We start from the raw sequence: 20,342 nt of genomic DNA, 5'->3' as shown, positions 1-20,342 counted from the left end.
TTAATACAAGCGGATATAAGAGGAGACAGGCTTCTTTGATCTCATTTTAGCACTATTTGAGTAGAGAATGTACATTTGGATTCATATGGCTATTCCCACCTCATCCTTTTAAAACTTGTATCCTAGAAAAGGTGGGAATGGCAGCATCCATGCCTACCAGCTCCCTGTATTACTTTGTGCCACTCACAATGTCACAAGCAGAGCATCCCACAAATAGAGCCCTGCAAATTTGCGGATATCCACTTTATATCCACAGATGCGGATATCCGTGGACCATGTTTGCGGATCAATTTGTATCCACCCAGGACTCTACCTACAAACCCCTGCCTTCAATCACATGCGAGGCATAATCTGCAGACTGAAAATCCAAGCAAAGACTAAATAATTAAAATAACCGTTTTAGAAACACTCAGATTGGTATACAACGACAAAAGGCAAGAGAGAGATCCATAGTGTGGCTGGAAATTATAATCAAACTCAAAAATACACTCAACCGAATGAACAATCATCAAAAATACTATGTACTCATTTGTTCAATGTAACCAAGGCAACATTGTTGTGGGAACCTTAACATTACAACTTCTTATATCTATAAATTCTCAAATTTAATGTACTTTTTAGGCACTGTATTTCTTAGTTTTATCCTTTGTTAGAGGGAGAAAATGATCTGCCCTTAATTGAACCCCCCTTCCCAGCCGGCAAACCTTCCTGAATCCTCTCCCATTCCGGCAACAACTCTGATATCTCCCCAAAGTTGCCAATTCTTTCTGAAATAACTCTCCTCCATTCAAAATTATACAACCTGATCTCATCTCAGACAGCAAATGCTCTTGGCTTCTTTCATTACACTTATGTAGCTGTCACTCCTTAATTAGATCACATTCAATATTCAATTAGCATTTTGGCTGGTCTGGGCTACCCGCCCTTGCATATTGTGGTAATAAGAGCTTTAGAAGGACCTAAAGAAGCACCATGACCCTACAAAGTCTGACACACGTGAAACAAATGACAGTTAATCTGTGGGGTAATAGCTGAACTGCCAACTCCTTCAAAATCTACCTTGTGAAAGAACTGAATCCAAGCCTTGCCTATCAGAAGAAATGAAAAAGTAATTAAAATTTAAAATGACAGGCACTTAAAACCCCTACAGATCAGGTGAACTCCTCCTGCTGCCCTCTTTAGTTGAGGGGCAGTTGTTTAGCGGTTGGGAAGGGGAAAAGTACAGTTAGCTGGGTGTGTGGCAAGGCTGAAATCTGTTTAGGTTATAACTTAAATACAGTAGTATCTTAACTGGAAAGTATCTTAACATACTGTGCTGGTGCATTCCACAGGTTTTCTACTTTATTACATTTTCTTCATGACTGAGTAAAGTGATCATATGAGGAGACGACAACTTAAGATTGGGAAAAAATATTTAAAATGGAACAAATATATCCATGCCTCATCACCTGCATACACAAACACATGTAACCAATCGCTTGGGTTAAACCTCTGGGCTCAGACTCAAAGGCAAGACGTTCCACTGACTCCAATGAGCAAACTAGGATTTGGCTCTAAATATGAAATATTCAACCAAAAAGTTCATGTCTGATAGCTATGAAAGACTGAAAATAGGGGTTTAGAGTACTGAATGGCCTTCTAAAACATAACTACAGTGACACTATCATGACATTAACATACATTTTATGTTTTATTGCAGCCATATCTAGGACTCATGATGTATGTGTGAGAGGCACATGTGTCTTTTTTGTCTCTAATTGAGGTAAAACCAGACTCCCTTTGTTGGAAAGCTTAGCCTTTAAACTGGAGTACTCTCTCATTTGCAATACAAGATTAATCAAAAGAAAATGACTGAATCTGAACACTAATCCTGAGTTCTTAATTCATATGGTATGTATATATGATAAATATAGCAGAAATAAAACCTCTTTATTTTGTGTTAGAAGAAAAATACAGTTAATTGCATATTTCCAGGTTCTGCTCTGCTCACAAAGCTAATCTTGGTATTTGTGAATTTGAATAAAAGCTCTGCTAATGGATTTTTGCTAAAATGAAAAACTGAAGCTTATAATACTGGCAAATTCTTTATAAAATAGATTTTCCAAAGTAGGAAAGATACTGAGAGTATTCTTAGTTTAATGAAAATTACATTCTCATTGCTTATATAAAAGATTATATCAACTTCAGAATGGCTTTACTGTGAGCCATGTGATCTAGAGAGATATAAACCTAAAAAATCTAATTGCAAACTTTAAAAAACCCCAGATTATAGGTTTTATTTAAAAAAAACAAAAAATGGCCATAGCACAGGAGTCAGTTAAAACAAAAAAATCCATAAAGGTAGTATAAAACTAACACCTAACACAGTTAAATGTTTAACAATAGTGTGTTTGAAAGAGGTGATTCATATGAACTCCTAAAATAAGATGTCACTTTCATAAATAGGCACATAACAGATTTAATTTTAAGGTCTTGCTAAATTAGGGCATGTAAAGTTTTTGGTCTGTAATAAATGAGAAAATTTTCACAAGTCGTCCTTATTTGAATGCCTCTTTTTTCACACTTGACCTAAGTTACAAAAACTAATTTAATCTTCCTACCCTCACAACTTTCCTCTTAACAGAACTGTTTTGTTAGTGAAATCATTCCGTTGGTAAGCATCCCGTACAAACCACAGATATAATGGACCTTGGTTCTTGGAAGATAATAGTCTCCCCCCGCACCTCTTTTTTTTTTTTTTTTTTTTTAAATCTTGAACATTTGAATCAGAGTATTAACCATACAGGAAAAAAGTAGCAGAGTAGTCTAAAATTTGGACAAAGAAAAAAAAACAAAAACTATTTTTCAACATGAATGTTGTGTTTTAAATCCAGGACACCATTTTTGTCATGTTAAACAGGTATTTAAGCAAATTGTTTTTTCTTTCCACCTCCACGCACATAGAAGAGTTAACCATTGTTGAAGCAAAAATTACACCAGTTTTAAAAAACAAAACACGCACTCCTGCTTCGCTCTCAAGGGTGCAGACACAAAGGAAGGTGGGCTGCCTAGCTGAGGTCTGAATTCATGTTAGGGAGGAACACTAGGTCAGTCTTCTCCCTGAAACCAAGGTCTATGCCTCCATAATGAGCCAAGTCCTCCCTGTGCTCAGTATTTGAGCTAATTGCCACTAGAAACACTGGATCGAGAGCGCTGTCTTTTGTTGGTTCAAAGGGCTGTTCATGTCAACGTCTTGTTCAGTATTAACCTTCTTTGGCAGGAGCAGCTATGACTCTAAAATCTCATTAGTACAGCTTCATTCAGGTAAAGAAAGTCAGACTCCTGAGGGAAAAAATACTCTTGCAAAGTCCAAAACAGAAGGTGAGAGAGAGATCTAGCACTCTCTCTTTAAGCTTGGAGTACAAGGATACCTCAAACCACACAACAGACCAGTGAAGTGAAATATTGCCTTGTCTGGGGTGAACAAAACTTTCATTGTACCCATTAATTTGTGAAAAAGTAAAAGGTACATCCTCGCATGGGCCTATAGATGTCAGCAAGGTCCCCCACATTTAATATGTGTATCGTTTCCAAAATGCACAAATTGGATTTATCATTGGTGGTTTTATTTAATACTCTTGATATAATGAAAACTAAGAACAATGGCAGGTAAGTGCTATTAAGTCTCTGAGAGGTATGTAGCACCATTCCTTTTTTAGGATTCAAATTTAATTTGTTTATGGGACTTGAAAACCAGTGAGAATGCCGGGGTTCGGGACCATGGCGCTAGGGACCCGAGCCTGTGGTGCGGCGAAGCTCTGCCTATGTTGCACCCTGGTGGGCTTGTCCTTCGGTGCTGGGGGCGAAGTCGCTTCGTTCGCCTGGCATGGCACCTGAGGAGCTGGTCGGCTTTGCTCTCTAGCCACCAGGGCTGCTTCAGGCACTGAAGGCCACACAATAGGCTGGGGGCCCTGCCGATGCCTGGAGAGGGGGGGCGGGTCCCGAGCCAGGCTGGGAGGTCCGACCTCATTGGCATCCCCATGAAGCCCCGGAGTGGTCACATGGCCTGACACGGGTCCTTTGCCCATGACCCCTCTGTCCTTCAGTGCCGAGGGACTCAGCTTCTTCTGATGTTTCCTTGGCACAGTGAAAGGAAGCAGTGCTGGGCTGAGTCCAATGCCGGCGGTGCACTGCGCACTGAGGCCTATGTACTCAGAGTGGGTTCTGCGGTGCAGAGCTCTGACACAGGGAAAAGAGCTGCCTCCATCAGGAGGGCCCTCAAGCTAATCTCACTCCTTCTGGGTCCGAGAGCGAAAGTTTTGCAGATGCCACAGCTGTCTTTCCTGTGGCTCTCTCCCAGACACTTGAGACAACTGTCATGGGGATCACTGATTGGCATTGGCCTGCTGCATGCCGAACACAACTTGAAGCCAGGAGAGGGGGGCATGCCCCGCTTGGGGCAAAGTCCCCACAGGGACTCTACTAACTAACTTAACACTATCAGCTAGCTACTATCAACAACAACCAGTAGAACGAAGTCTATGAGAAAGACTATGAAGAAACCGCTAGTGCTCTTGCGATGCAAGGCAAGGCAAGGCACTCCAACCAACTGTCACAGAGAAGGAACAGAGGGCATAGAGCCAGCAGCGTCTGATATATCGTTGCATGAGTGCGCCAGTCCAGAGGGTGCCACAGCCAGCCCCAAGGATTCCGCTAAGGCAGACACCTCCGACAACTGTGCACATGGACGTGCACACACCTAAAATAGAATCGACATGAGCAAGCACTTGAAGAATCATCATCTTTATGGTGGCATAATTGGTCTGACTCTCAAGACTTGGACTCTTAAGATTCCATCTAGGCAGCTGGCTGGTGAAAGACATCACAAACATAAATGACACCAAAGAGGCGCAAACACAAGAAATCCACAAAGAAGAAATGTAGACAAGGATTGCTGCAGATGCAATGGACAGAGAGGCCATTAGTAAGAAGCTAGAGCTGACTACAGGTTTGATGCACCTCACTGAGCACGTAGAGGCAATAGTAAACATTGTCTGTGGGATTGTGGCACCACCATCAGTTAGTGTAGATGATGTACGTACAGTTGGAATTCACCAAATCAAGAATTTGAACACCGCTGGCCCCCAGGGTTCTATGACACACCACCAAGAATAGTAGAGACATTGCCAGTGATAAAAAGCATGTACATCTTGGTTCAACAAAGGTATTCAACATTGACCTTGCCTACTGAAGAATGATAAGCCCACAAGTTCTCAAGAGGCTGACATTGAGAAAAGTGTGTCATGAATTGGCTCCTGTACCAATGTCAAGGTTCACTGATTCTGGTGACAGGGGGATTGCGAAAGCTAAGTCTAACCTAAAGACACAGCTGCAGGCAGAGGCATACTAGATATACTTCAAGAAGTCACCTACACAGTCATTGACGGTTCCACAGTTCTTTTAGTAGTTGTGACTCCAGGAGCCCCTCAAGGCCAACTGGCAGAGGGCCCCCCACATTGTAACTCACATCAAGCCTGACACACACATTTCACTAACACACTGTTGTCATAATATATCTCAGAAGGTGTCAAGTAAGGCATCAAATGGTTACTTACTGTAACTGTGGTTCTTCGAGATGTGATGGAGGCATGTATTCCACTTAGGTGTGCGTGCGCCCAACACTGCAAAGGCAGAGACTTTTGCCTAGCAGTACCCATAGAGGGGAAGCGTTCCAGATTCATGGCTGTGATCTCTCCCCAGCTATATGTGGCGGCGCCACCATGAACCCTGCTCTGCCTGTAAGTGTCAGCGCTGCCCTGACACCCCTCATTGGTTTTGCCCTGAAAGCTCATGAGAGGAGACTCTGATGCAGACAAGATGGAGCGTGGGTCGAGGAGTACACATCTCAAAAAACCACAGTTACAGTTACCATTTCTTCTTCTTTGAGTAGATGCAGACATGCATTCCACTTAGGTGACTCATAAGTAGTACCCCTGTCCAGGAGTCTACCAAAATAGGGATTGCAGGACCACCCTACCATGGCCTCTGTCTGCTTTGAAAGATGCTGTAATAGCATAATGGTCCATAAACGTATGTATGGACGAACACGTGGCTACCCTGCACATGTCCAATATGGAAATGTCACTGAGAAACACTATCCATGTTACTTGTGCTCTTTTCAAATAAGCTCACTTCCACTGAGGGGGAGTAGCTGAAGCTATCTCATATGCAGTCTTGATACAGGATGTTATCCATCTGGAGATGGTCTGTGAAATGACTGCTTGCCTCTTCACACGGTGTGCGAATGACACAAACAGGCGAGGCAAAGCACATAACTGTTCAGTTCTATCCAGATAAAAGGCTAGACCTTGTCTAACACCGAAGTATGGAGGTGTTGTTCCTCAGAGGATGAATGCGGCTTAGGGAAGAATACAGGCAAACACACTGCTGGGTCACATGAAACTGAAAGACCACTTTGGATAAAAACTCTGGTTGTGTCTCTTTGGAGAACTGTGTGTAAGGAGCCCCTGCCATCAGAGCCTGCAACTCATACACACAAGCCACTGACATAATGGCAATCAGGAACGGTATTTATTGACACAAGAGAGGCAGCAGGGGCTCAAATGGCGGGCCCATTAGACCCACCAAAACTGTGTTTAGGACAGTTCTCGGACCAGCAGGTATAAATGGAGAAGCTGGTGTAACTTGGGGCTGAATCAAGCCCAGTCAATAGAAGGAAGGACTATTCATTATCCATTTATATTTACTATTTAAAAAAAATATACCCCAACAGAGACCACAACCAACCAGTGAGGATATAGAGCAAGATTTCCTAGCCATCTTCCAGATCAGATAGGTTACTTTTCAAACGATGTCCAAAATATATATATATATATATATATATATATATATATTATATATTATGCCAATGCAGAAAAGTCACTCATTAAATATGGCACCTCAAGAGTTTGAAAAAAAAAACAACCAAAACTGCAAGTGTCGGCTTTAATGAAACCTGAAAACTCCTGCTGATGTTAATGGCCAATTAATCCAAAGGAGCTCAACAAGCTCTTTTTTTTAAGTTACATAACAAATCTTAATTCTGTTTACAAATTTGGGGAGATTGAACACCATTTATAAACAGCGCAAATATGCTGCTCTGATGGCATTTTCAGATGATCCCTCCCTAGATACAGATGCACAGGATGTTATTACTGCCCTTGGAACAACTCGCACTCTGTGAAATCCTTGAAGTTTAGACTAACTAAAGTCACTGGACTCACTATAGAGTACCTGGGTGAAATTTAGCTGCCTGTGATATACAGAAGGTCAGACTAGATGAGGGGTAGGCAACCTATGGCACATGTGCCGAAGGCGGCACGCGAGCTGATTTTCAGTGGCACTCACAGTGCCCGGGTCCTGGCCACTGGTCCGGGGGGCTCTGCATTGTAATTTAATTTTAAATGAAGCTTCTTAAACATTTTAAAAACCTTATTTACTTTACATACAACAATAGTTTAGTTATATATTATAGACTTATAAAAGAGACCTTCTAAAAATGTTAAAATGTATTACCGGCACACAAAACCTTAAATTAGAGTGAATAAATGAAGACTTGGCACACCACTTCTGAAAGGTTGCTGACCCCTGGACTAGATTATCCCCTAGTCCCGTCTGGCCTTCAAGTCCATGAAGCTAAATTGATCAGAAGGACAATGGAGCAATATGTGTGTTATGCTGGGTCCTTGCAATGCAAACAGTAGTAGGATGCCCAACCATTAGAAGGGCTGGGTGGTAATCTCTCTAGAAAGTGACCAAGTTAACACTTAATCCCAAAGGTTACATGGGGAAAAAACCACTGTGATCCTTAGTTTGTAAGAAAATGGTCCATGTATCCTCTGCTTTGTGTCTTTAAGTCTCACAGGCCCTTCTTGAATCCCATGACCCAAATCAGTCCTCAACTGGCAACTAGTGCCTAAATTGGTCAACTGCTGCTCCATTAATCATGGCTGTGGTCAGAATTTGTTTTGAAAGCTGGATGGCACTGTGGTATAAATCTTCCAGCCTAGCTGTTGTGCAGTGTCAAGTTGTGTATCTGATACAAACAAAGCTTATTTTAAGTGACTTTTAGGAAGCGCTACATTAGAGATTTCTCAGCACAGATGGACTGACAGAACATACTCAGTGAAGGGCAGTAGCAAAATACACATAACTAATTGGGGGAATTACACATTGGGGGAACTACAGTTCTAAGAATTAATCCTTCCTTTAAAAAAAATATTTCCCCTAGGTCCCATAGTGGAGATGCAGTGAAGTTTTTATAAGTAATCAGACACATTTCTAGAGTATATATTCTGACAAGTATATTTATAAATTAATATCTACATGTATTTCCCTATCCATCCATCATGTATAGATATACTCTGAAAAAGAAGAGAGCAATATAACACAAATGGAACATCATAAAATGGTCTCACCATAATTAGCACAATTTAAACATTTCAGTTTCTCAAAACAGAACTGGTTATTTCATTCTCAAATTAGTCTCTCTAACAGTCTGGTTTAGTTTGATTTCTCCTACCAAAGAGTTCTGGTTCTTTAAATTGCTTTAGTCATTGTCCTTGCCCTGACTGGAAGCAATAGGTTTTTGGGCATAGGAAAGGAGAAGACATTGAAGTAGAAAATAGCATTTAAGCTCACTAATGGGAAAAATGCCATAGTATACCAATAAGTAGCCTTACATTATAAACCAATCCCTATAGTAGCCCCTGTTCCTAAATAACATACCTAACTAAGCTAAATAAGAGAAAAAAAGGATGGAAGGAATCTAGCCATGATTACTGTAGCACCAGTAGAATTGTGCTTTAGCAGAGTTGGAGGAATGAGATACATCCATATATTACTCTCACACAATTTAGTTTCTCCATCCCTCCAATGAACCCTGTTGATGACAATTTGTTTATCAGCCTTTCCTGAACAGCCATTATGCACAATATATTGCTAGAACTAGAGATGTAAGTCTGGTTTGTATCTTTATTGCAACTGTATTTTAGTTCAATATCCCATGTTTACAATAAATAAACGTTCAATAAAAAATAAATTTATTCTGCAATTACACATTACGAGCACAGCAGTAATAAGAAGAAGAATAGGCACTAAAACTAAAATGTTTGTGAAAAAGGAAACATTAACATAAGCATCCACTTTTAAAATCACTCTGCGTGCTCTCTTAAATGCAAGTCAATTTCTAGGCCTAACAACTTTGATACGGCACTTTTAAAGGAGGGTCTGCACTTATTTTAGCATGTATCGTTATCCAGACAAACCATCATGTAAAATTTAAATAAATGTAAAATGAATTAACATGCAATTCATATATCCTGTACCATGATCCTCTGCATGCCAGGTATGGATACAAAAAGAACCAACCCAAAACCATTCCTCCAAAGAGCAAGTTAAATATATTTATCACATGTATCTAGAATACCTTGGTTTTAGGTGGGACTGGAAAACCAATGTAGTTTTGTGATGAAGGTCGTTTTTGACATTTTCAACAAGTACAAACCCCCAAATCCCAAGAGAAAATCTGTTCTCAAGGAAGTTTTAGTCTGTTTTTTTTGCTGCATTTATGGAGCAACCTGACATTTCAGGGCAGAAGAGGGTAACAGTTAAGTTGCATAGGTAAGTAGCAAGGACAATAAAGTATATTGGGAAGGGGCCAGTCAGCTCCAATATCAACCGAGAGGACCACCTCTCTTATGGAGCCACACGATCAAGCAGCACCCTCAGTTCAGAACAAAACTACAAAAAGAAAACACAATATCCTCTCCCCTTCTTACCTACTCTATTTCAGTGTGGCTATTTTAATAAGAGATTCTGTTTCATGTAAGCGAGGCTGCCATGACAGCCAAATTAGCAAGGAACTTGTGTGTATAATATATATTTGTATAAAACCGGGGTGGATAAAATACCATCTACACTCAGATACCATTTAACATATAGATTAGTCAGTATTACAGCTTTTGTTTGTAGATATTCTCCCTCTTTGTATGTAGATACTTGATGTATCATTTTTAATGTGTCAAAAGCAAACTCCAATTCAGAAGGTGTTAGCAATCAAGTCATTACAGTCTTTTTATATTTGGTTGTATAGTTAATCACTGCATGTTGACTATTCCATTAAACCTCACTGACTTCTGAACATAGGGCAGGTGTCACACAAAGCATAGAAAGACTTTAGTCAGGTGCTTAAGAGTTTCTCTCCTCTACCTCCTTTTCAATACACATCCCCAAGCAGGCTTAAAGAGAGGCTTAAATGCTAATCTTCTTGACCATTCTACATTGCAGCTGACCAAAGTTACTTAATATAAAAGGAGCCTCTTCTCTGGCCTAAACAGTAGATCAAAGAGACAGTAGACATAAATATGTTTAATGGTTTAGTCATCTAAAGCACCCCATCTGAAAGTCAGGGCTTGTCTATACTTACGGCTAGATTGGCACTGCTGAGATCGATGCAGCGGTGTTGATTTAGCAGGTCTGCTAAATTGATGGCAGAGCACTCTCTGGTCAACTCGTGTACTCCAGGTCCCTGAGATGAGTAAGATAAGTCGGCAGGAGAGCATCTCTTATTGACAGCACAGTGTAGACACTGCGGCAAGTGGATCTACCTACGTCAACTCCAGTTATGTTATTCACATAACTGAAGTTGTGTAACTTAGATCGATTTACCATGGTGGTGTAGACAAGGCCTCAGTGTCTGCTTTCCCTGGTTCTAAAAGTGGCTAACAAGCAAATCTGTTAGCTACCACAATATGAGCTTGAGTATTTGGTGCTATACAATACCCACCCCAAAATAGATAAATAGGGCCAAAATTAGTTGACCATCAAAAGGTAAGAAGCCCTGCTTCTTGCAAGATATACAATGGGAACAAAATGTCTGAAATATAACTGTCATGTATATAAGAATAGCAGCATCTAATCACTGACACCTCAGACTGTGACCAGATAGCCAAAAAGTCACGCAGAGAAATGTTATGATGAATGACAATATAACATGGCCTTTTGTAAATAAAAACTGATTTAGTGTGAAGTCCATCTGCACTAATATGCAATATCTACAGCACTGAGCAGTTTTCTACACATCCAAGAAAATATCACATTTTTCTTTCAATGAGTAAACCCCACAGAGGATCATGCACAACTCTCCTAAAACTAGAGCCCTTTATCTTCATGACAACAACATTTTTTATTCTTCTGGTATGCTTCTGACAATGATCTCACTTATAACAGCTTCTGACTGCCCATTTCTACTCAAGAGTTGTGCTGTCTGCAGTTCCCATCAACATACACAAACCAACCCTGTAAACTGCTCTTTCTACCTCCTGTTCAAATAATTCCTTTCTGCGAGCTGTAAACGTCATCAATCTACTGTCAGCAATGGTCTGGTCTGGTCTCTCCATCAAAGCTGCACCTTCTGCATGCATCAGTGTTATCTGGAGGACTCTATAGACTTGGGAGCCTACACCTAGAATTCTAGCGTTCTAATTCTGGCAAGACGTGATCCCTCAATGTGTCTCAATTTCCCCATCTGGAGTTCATACTTCATTACTTAAGTCATAGAAATGATGGGTGGCTTGGTTAATGTCTGTAAAGTGTTTTTAAACCATTACACACTAAGTTAACATTGCTTTTAAAAAACTAGTTTTTCGAAGACAGAGAGGCATTAGTCTTCTTCCCTCATTTGACATGGCACAGGTAAACTCGTCAGAGTTCTTAACATATATCAGAGGGATTAATATTAGGGAGGGAGAGGAATTATTTAAGCTTAGTACCAATGTGGACACAAGAACAAATGGATATAAACTGGACACTAGGAAGTTTAGACTTGAAATTAGACGAAGGTGTCTAACCATTAGAGGAGTGAAGTTCTGGAACAGCCTTCCAAGGGGAGTAGTGGGGGCAAAAGACATATCTGGTTTTAAGACTAAGCTTGATAAGTTTATGGAGGGGATGTTATGATGAGATAATTTTGGCAATTTATCAAAGATCAATTGCCAAATTATCAGCAGGTAAGTATGCCCAGTGGTCTGGGATGGGATGGGATCTGAGTTACTACAGAGAATTCTTTCCTGGGTGCTGGCTGGTTTATGCTCAAGGTTTAACTGATCGCTATATTTGGGGTCGGGAAGGAATTTTCCTCCAGGGCAGACTGGCAGAGGCCCTGGAGGTTTTTCGCCTTCCTCTGCAGCGTCGGGCATGGGTCACTTGCTGGAGGATTCTCTGCAGCTTGAGGTCTTCAAATCACAATTTGAGGACTTCAGTAACTCAGACATAGGTTAGGGGTTTGTTATAGAAGTGGATGGGTGAGATTGTATGGTCTGCATTGTGCAGGAGGTCACACTAGATCATAATGGTCTCTTCTGACCATAAAAAGTCTATGAGTCTATAATCAGTTTAAGAGACTGAAAAAAAAATAGGTTCCTGTTTAACACACACACACTCAGATTCAAACATTTCCAATAAGCACCTGAAATTTCTCAGCCATCTGTAGTGTGCGTACTGTGCATACACAGCATAATGCCTCAATGTTCACACGGGCCCCGCTCAGACATATTTCAAGATTAAACCAGATCTTACTCTAAAACTTATTTCAGATGACTAGTGAAACTTTCAAATTTCTCCTGAAATAATGAAGACTGAATTTTTAATCTGAGATTCAGTTCTTGTCTATATTCTTTTTATCTCATTGTATTAAAACAAATTTATCTTCATTTATGTCGCAATTACCTCTTAGGGCTGTTAATTTGCTGGAAATGAAGCTATTGTTTAATTGCTCCTATTAATCGGGGGATTTAAATGCTGACTGTAATAAACAGTTACCTTCAGGACAGAACAAAGTCAAGGCTGCTAACGTTAATTTTGGAATGGAGAAAATTTCTCATGCAGCCAAATATACAAAAGTGTATATTTATATATATTCTCCCCCTTTTAAAAAAAGCTAAGGGAGTAGATGATACTATGTACATTTGATATTTAAATGCATTTGTTTTAAACTTTCTCTGCTTAAATTTTTGTTTAAAAGGTCCAAACTTTTCAAATTAATATACTGTGACCTGATTTGATCATTTATACTCTTCTGTGAACAAGATACTGACATTATGAACTCCTGCCCATACTCGACAATAAGCATGCTTTTGGTTACAAGTAAACCATGTTACTCAAACCATGAACCCAAGGAAAGATTTTTCACTTTCAAGAAATAATGGAAGTTACTGTAATCTTCATTTCATAGCCTGCTTTCAGGACAGTTGTTATATTTTCTATAAACTGGGACTAATTTCGGCTTCCTCATTCATTCTTCCAGTTTCCTGACAAACGGATTTATTTTTCATGCATTAGTTTATCTTTTCTGGTGCAGTTCAAGAACTGCTGGAAATGTTTAGTGCTTCCTCTTCCACATTTAGTTTGGTTTGGTGTTTTCTAGTGATGTTGTGTTTTCTATTGGGCTAAGTTTACATGCCAGGATAGAAAAGCTGAGGTTACCGCTTAGGTGAGAATCCTTCATAGTGCATTTAGTGAATGTGTAAAGAATGTCAGAGAGATAAATAGAGGACTTAGTCCCCAAGGTTAGGCACAAGAAAATGCAAGGAAGCGTCACCATTACACCAAGTTAATGTTCCTTAACCCTGTTCCAAGAGCTACCTCTAATAGGATCTCATTTACTTGCTTGACATACTACTAGTTGTGTTGGTATGTGTTCATGAATGTCTCCGATCTAGTTACTCAACCAAGATCAACAATTCACTATATATACACTATCGACCAAAAAAACTTTCAGATACTAACAACTTTTAAATCACTAATAATCCAAATTTCTAGTGACCTAGAAGTGAAAAATCTGTCCTATTAACAATATAATATGCAACCTAGACTGTCCTTCCCCCAATTTGCACACCCAAGTCATGATGTTCTTTACATAATCCAAGGAAAAAATCAATTGGGAGGCTTTGTAACAATGTTCTTTTAGTGCCTGCTATTGTATTTCTAATTCAGGAAGAGTTTGCATTGCACATAGTAACTTTTACAAGGCAGAGCATTAATATTACACATTGCTAAAGTGTAATTCTTGACAGCAACTGGGAACCTTGGAAGAATTTAGTGACATATCCTCTCAGTCTTAGGAAGAATAATTCTATTCTCTCTTGCTGATAAATTTGTTATCTTATAGTGCTCATATCCCACCAGCTAGATTCTGAGACAGTTTTGTTTGGGTAATTCATAACTCAACTGATTGAGGAATGTCTGTGTAATAGGTGAATTCTTTATGGTCACACACTGTTGCACAACCACCTCTATTACTAGTGAGTTTTCCAGACACAAGGCTTTAATCAGCTTCAGTTCTCAGAGGTCAATTTTTCATGCACTCCCCCTTACAAGTATTTAAAAAAAACTCTACTTTAGTCAGGCATTACATTTTCATTGATATGTCAGTCAAAATATAGATTTCAGCACCTTGCTGTAGAAGTTGAAGATTAGGGCAATTCACATTTTACCAGGCATGGAAATCTGGTTATAAATAAGGCTTTGTATTAAAAATCTCTAATCACTGCCAAACTAAACCTGTTCGACAGGTAAGAATATGATTGACACTCTAACACGTAGCCCCAAGTCTAACGCAAATCATTGCCTCCCATGATAAAATAGGTGAATATTCCAATAAACTGCCTTCACAATCTAGATGGCGTCTGGCTTCTAAATGGCAAATGAGAAAAAATGAGCCCATCCTTTCTTCTCAACTCATCAAGCTACCATGTGAGAAGAAAGAGTTTTCCAAGACAGAAATGTTTCTGACATAGCGCTTAAGGTGAAGAACTTTGCACTTGAATTCATCTGTGAGACGAGATATTCAGCTACCATCTTATATTACGTGAGGTGAGTACGTGCTATCCTTAAGACAGACTGTTTTAATTAAAAGTAAAAAAAAACAAACTAGCATACAAGTTTAATGAAAGGTGATATGCAAATGAAGCATATCTGTCAAAATTCTTCTTCTCCATAGCCTAACTTTAACCTATCACTGTAAAAATAAAGATTCTCAAAAACACTCTGTACTAAGAACCTTTTCAAAAATGAGTAATCTAACCAATTATTAAATAAATGAGGTACTACAGTATTATTTGTAAACATTTTACTAGCTGACATGCTAGTTCAGTAGGTAGCAAAATTCTGAAGTGCTTTATGCAACATATTCAGGGATAGTATAAAATTGTGGTTTAAAAAAAAAACAGCTTTAGTCATGTCTACACAGCTTGACAATTCTCTATCAAGATTGCTGACCACACACACATACACAGGTTGTGGTGGGAGAAAGGCTTTACAGGCAACATTCTGAGATTTCCATTATCCATAAATGGAAACTTCAGTTCAAGGAGTACAAAGGAAAGTTTATGCCTTGTCACATTTATTTCATTTGCCTCCCTTCAGAGAAAAGTTTCTTTAGGGCTTTTTATGTTTACATTTTTTTAAAATGGTAATACTTTTTATCCTTTCCATCTGTAAAGCCAAGTTCCCTTAGTTACCAAAATCAGGCATGCCAGAAAGAATAGCATGGAAGTGGTTTTAAAGTCTCCAAAAGGGATATAAAATAGCTTTCCTTATAAGTCAAAGTCTGACAATCCCAAAGTTCAACAGAACGCCCAGATATCACTGCGATGAGTATAATACTGTATGCATACTCAAAAATACCAAATCTAGAAATTCATGCTTTAGAATCAAGGTTCTCAAACTATAGTGTCCCCCACAGAGGTCTGAAGAGTCCTTCCTGGCCACCTGCACAGCCACGTTTAAGGGGATCGATCTCTCTCTCTCAGCCATCTAGAAAGTAAGATGTTTATTGGTGGTTCTCCAACAACAGTACATCTGGAATTCCATGTCCCCACTGAGATATAGCACCTATCTCTAGTCCTTCAAACCACCTCACACTGTGAAAAGATATTAGTGCAAGACTGAGGCATGTGTCATTAAACCCTGGGGCAGCGTAGGTCTGGAAGGAAAAAATATAGCACATATTCTGTATGAAGATGTACATAGTATAATCTGAGGCATGGTATGTCACCAACCCACTGGAAATTAATATCCAGAATAAGGTTTACCCCATGGCACATGTGCTATTTACACAAATAGTTATCCCTCCTCTTAAAATGCTAAAAAGAGAGCACCAACTGCCAAAAGAAAGCTCACTCAGGGTACAATTCTTTTGATAGTAGGTAACACGGCATACTCCTGGTGAATCCGGTAATTTTACAAATAAGTTTTCTCCTAGTTGTAGTAAGAAATAGGATTTGCATTATTGTAATCTCTGGAGTATTTTGTTGGTCACAAATCACTACCTTGATTTTAAGTGATTCAAAAAGCTGGACAAAACTTGTTAAAAGCAGTGTTTAGTATCAATTTCGTAATGCAAGTGACCAATAGCACTATCCAGAGCCACGCACGTTGCAAACAGGGCTACGCAATCCACCCTTGTCTTCCACGCATGAGATAGGTCAATGAACCTAAAACCTAATCTGAAGCACCCCTACTCTTCCAGTCCTGAATTTAGAATGGACAGACTGTCAGTCATGCCAAATTACAGTAAATTTATGACGCAATTAGAAAGTGTGATTAAATGACAGGACATTTTCATCAGGATTTTGTGCATTAAACTTATACATTACTTCCCTGTCTCCTACCTAGTAGCTTTTAATCATAGTTCTCTCTTTTAAAAAAAATCTTAAATTTGGCCTACTGAAAACTGTTACCAATGTCCTATGTAGTTTAATAATCATGCTGTTAATTTTAAACATTATTTCTGAACAACCCTGAACTCTCATGGGTTACACAATAAGTCAAACACTAAACTCCAGAAAAACCCAAAAACCTCATGAGCATTTGATAGTGGAAGTACAGCATTCATCAAAATAAAGGAAACATTACGAATCAGAAATGCACACGGGGACAAGGAGGAATGATACAGTAATAAAATGTTATGCATCCCAAAATGAAGTGAGAACTGAATTAGTGTTGACAGAGCCATTTTTGCAGATAATTTCAAAGGGTTAATCGCCCAAGTGAGAATGAACATCTAAGTGATCTAAATCTAATTGTATTTAGATTTAGAATACTGAGTTCATTACTGATTAAGATGTCATGTTTGTTACTAATCACATCCAGATGTTAATTATTTAAACAATGAAAGCTGATTGATTTTGAATTTTTAATCTGTTGCAGTTTCATATCACTGATAAAGTCATTTAATCCAACTCCTCTTCCATTTAAATTAAGGAATTGATTATATAGTCACATTTGTTGCTATGCACAGTTTTCGAGTTCTTAACAAAAAAAAGTTTATTTCATTTTAAAGTGGGATTTATGTGATCATGAATGTAATGTATTTACATTCCAGTGGTGTCCAAAGGTTTCAGTCAGGACCAGTGTACCATTGGGCTACATGCTGTATAAACGTAAATGAAGCTGCCTAAAAGCACCCTATTTCTCTCATTTAAGAAATACCAACTTTAACTGTTGCCCCACCATAAATATTTAATCTGCTATCACTTTTCCTCTATAAACCAAATTAAACTCAAGTCCCACATATACGTTTTCATACTACTGACCAAAGAGTTCACTTTGTCCATCAGAATCTTTAAGTGATATCAAGAAAGGGTTCAGTTTGCACGCTCAAATCATCCCAATGGAAAATTAATCAAAAGGAACAACGTTTTTGATTGTTAGTAAATACCATCCATTTATGCTTCACCATGATATAAGCGAACAGAATCCTTCAGGTTCAAAATACCTTGAATTTTAGGACAGCTGTTCTAACTTCACAAGTCTACTACTTGGCAACACATGATCCTCAAATGTCCATTCTCCTTCATGAAACTAATGGGCAGTTTACAAGTTGCCTTGAATATGAAACACATTTTTTAAAAAAAGCCCAATTTAAATCAACATGAGCATAAGCACAGCGGCATCCAAAAGGTGCATGGGAATGTCAACTGATCTGAAGCATATGGGTATCCAAATATAGCCCACTGGCATCAAGATGAAATAAATGACAGCACTGGTTTCCTATTCCATAAGGGACACTGAAATTATCCCTCAAACCAAGCCAGTAAAACACCACTTCAGTTTGATAAGATAAAACCCCTTAACTGATGAGTTCAGGCTGACCTCATGCGACAACAAAATCTACTTCAGACACACTAATTTTCCCATTAGAAAATACATTATTTTCCCCCTTAAAATCTGCTACTTTAGTAGTTAAGCCTGTTAATAAGACTGCTGCTAAAGTCCATGGTGAAATAAATCCCTCTTTCCAAAATGTTCTCCACAATTAAGAATGTGGACAGAAAGCTATTGAGTCCATAATAATGGCTAAATTCTACACGGGGAGGTGGGGGGGAATGGCATTTTCGCTGTCATAAAATCAGTATCCTGCCTGAGTAAAAGCATCAAATAGCATTCAGAATAAATCTTACAAAACATATAAGGCCCCCTCCTTGCACTTTAATCATTTGCTAACAGTTACAATAAGATTGTATTAAAAATTTAAACTGCCCTGCTTAATGCAATTTACCTTCAAAGGTCCATTTCCAGAGAATGAATTCGAATGATATAAATGTCGAACACTTGATCAGATTTATTGCACCAAAGAATATTTTTCTTGATACAAATCTGATGAGTGAAGGCTAATGGCTTTAGTTTTATTACTTTTTAAGCACTTAATGGGAAAATTTAGACATTTTCACAAGATTAGGGTTCAGCAAGAATGGTACATTTACAAAATGACAGGTGCAAAAGAGAGCCATGAGATTCCTTTAGAGATCGACCAACGCAACAGGAAGATTATGGACGAGACTAATGCCAAATATTTACCTGGACTGTTTTTCATGCAACAACTGAGCACGTGAGTCAAAGTTTGTCTCGTCTTCAAAGATTTTTCTTTCAACTGAAACAGCTCTGAGACCTCAGCTTTCAATTCATGTCTAGGTGGTTTTCTTATTGATCATCAAGGTGTATTTAGCTACACTGCTGCATAGCTTAAATGTAAACATGCATTTCTGTTGCACTGAAAATTATGATGAATAAGATATAAGCAACTGTAGCGACTATATGAAGTGGCATAAATGATACCAGCAAGTCAACTGTACACATGATGATCTGCAGCTGATTGACTTCTCACAATTCCCTCTTAAAAAAAAAAAGGTGCATTGCTAATGGACTACATCTCTTGGAGTTTGCTTATTTGACTTGAAATAGGTAATGACCTGCTCTCTATTAACAAACACGTTTTATGTATAAAACATTTTCTATGGAAAAAATATTTCTTCTGTTCTCTGCCAATTATGTTTCTTGCAGTTATCTGTAAGGCTAAGATTCTGTCACACATATTTTTAGTAAAAGTCACCGACAGGTCACAGGCGTCCGTAAATTTTTCTTTATTGCCCGTGACCTGTCGGTGACTTTTACTAAAAACATGCACGACAAAATGGGGAGCTGCAGGTTCCCCACATCATCCAGGGGGGCCTGGCTCAGAGTTACAGGGTCCCCCACTGCCTGTGGCGGCTCCAAGCCCTGTGGTGGCCGTTGGGACTTCTCAGGAGCCCCGCTACCCACAGCGGCCAGGAGTTTGGGGTCTGCCCGACACCTCAGAGCTCTGGACACCCCTGCCTCCACCCCAGCTGGGAGCTGCCTGCGGGGCACCCGTCTCCCTCTGCGGCTGGGAGCTTGGGCCCTTTCAGTTTCCAGCCGCCAGAGGTGGTGGGAGACCTTACCGCTCCCAGACGCTGGGGGCTCAAGTCACGGAGGTCCCTGGAAGACAGAATCACAGCCCTAGGCTGTAGTACCTCTTTTTTTTTTTTTAAACTGGAAGTTATTTTCAGACTTTTTTAAAAAAAGGAGCATACATGCATTAATAAGCAATGCAGAAAACTAAGCCCTCAGGAAGGCTCTAGCTGAGGAAGGTAGATCTTGTGTGTTAAAAAAGTGACAATGAACACTGGCAGCAATCTTGGGGTCTATGATACTAAAACTGCTGAGAGCAAACATGTGGTATTAATACAAGTGGAAACTTGCTAACTTGTGAGGTATGAACTGCTCTACAATAATAGCTCTCCTTTCTATCTTCTTTCCTATGACAAATCCTACAAAAGCTTCCTAAATTATTTTCCAAGTACCTTTACTTCAAGTGGTAAGAACAGCAAGCTGATCTCTTTGTAACTAATCCCATTGCCACACTAACTGGCTGACAAAAGGGCACTGCTGTACAAAGGTAGCCAAGTATCTTTCTCCTAGGAGACAGAATGAATGATCACCCAAAT

The 20,342-nt window shown here is 39.3% G+C and overlaps 1 protein-coding gene across 13 annotated transcripts in view; it reads right to left on the bottom strand.

Moving 5' to 3' along the window:
• The window catches only part of AGAP1 (ArfGAP with GTPase domain, ankyrin repeat and PH domain 1), a 634,072-nt gene that overhangs the window by 305,483 nt on the left and 308,247 nt on the right, over positions 1-20,342 (bottom strand). For 8 of the 13 annotated variants that reach the window (XM_039494096.1, XM_039494097.1, XM_039494092.1 and 5 more), the window contains one exon: positions 10,466-10,567. The exons of the other annotated variants lie outside the window; for them this stretch is intronic. In XM_039494096.1, coding sequence (XP_039350030.1) covers positions 10,466-10,567 — 102 coding nt within the window. The remainder of the gene's footprint in view (positions 1-10,465; positions 10,568-20,342) is intronic. 13 annotated transcript variants of the gene reach the window in all.

The sequence above is a fragment of the Mauremys reevesii genome, linkage group 11 (genome assembly GCF_016161935.1).
Source record: "Mauremys reevesii isolate NIE-2019 linkage group 11, ASM1616193v1, whole genome shotgun sequence".
Taxonomy (NCBI): domain Eukaryota; kingdom Metazoa; phylum Chordata; order Testudines; family Geoemydidae; genus Mauremys; species Mauremys reevesii.
Note: the sequence above shows the minus strand (reverse complement) of the source record. Positions and strands in the feature narration are given on the sequence as shown.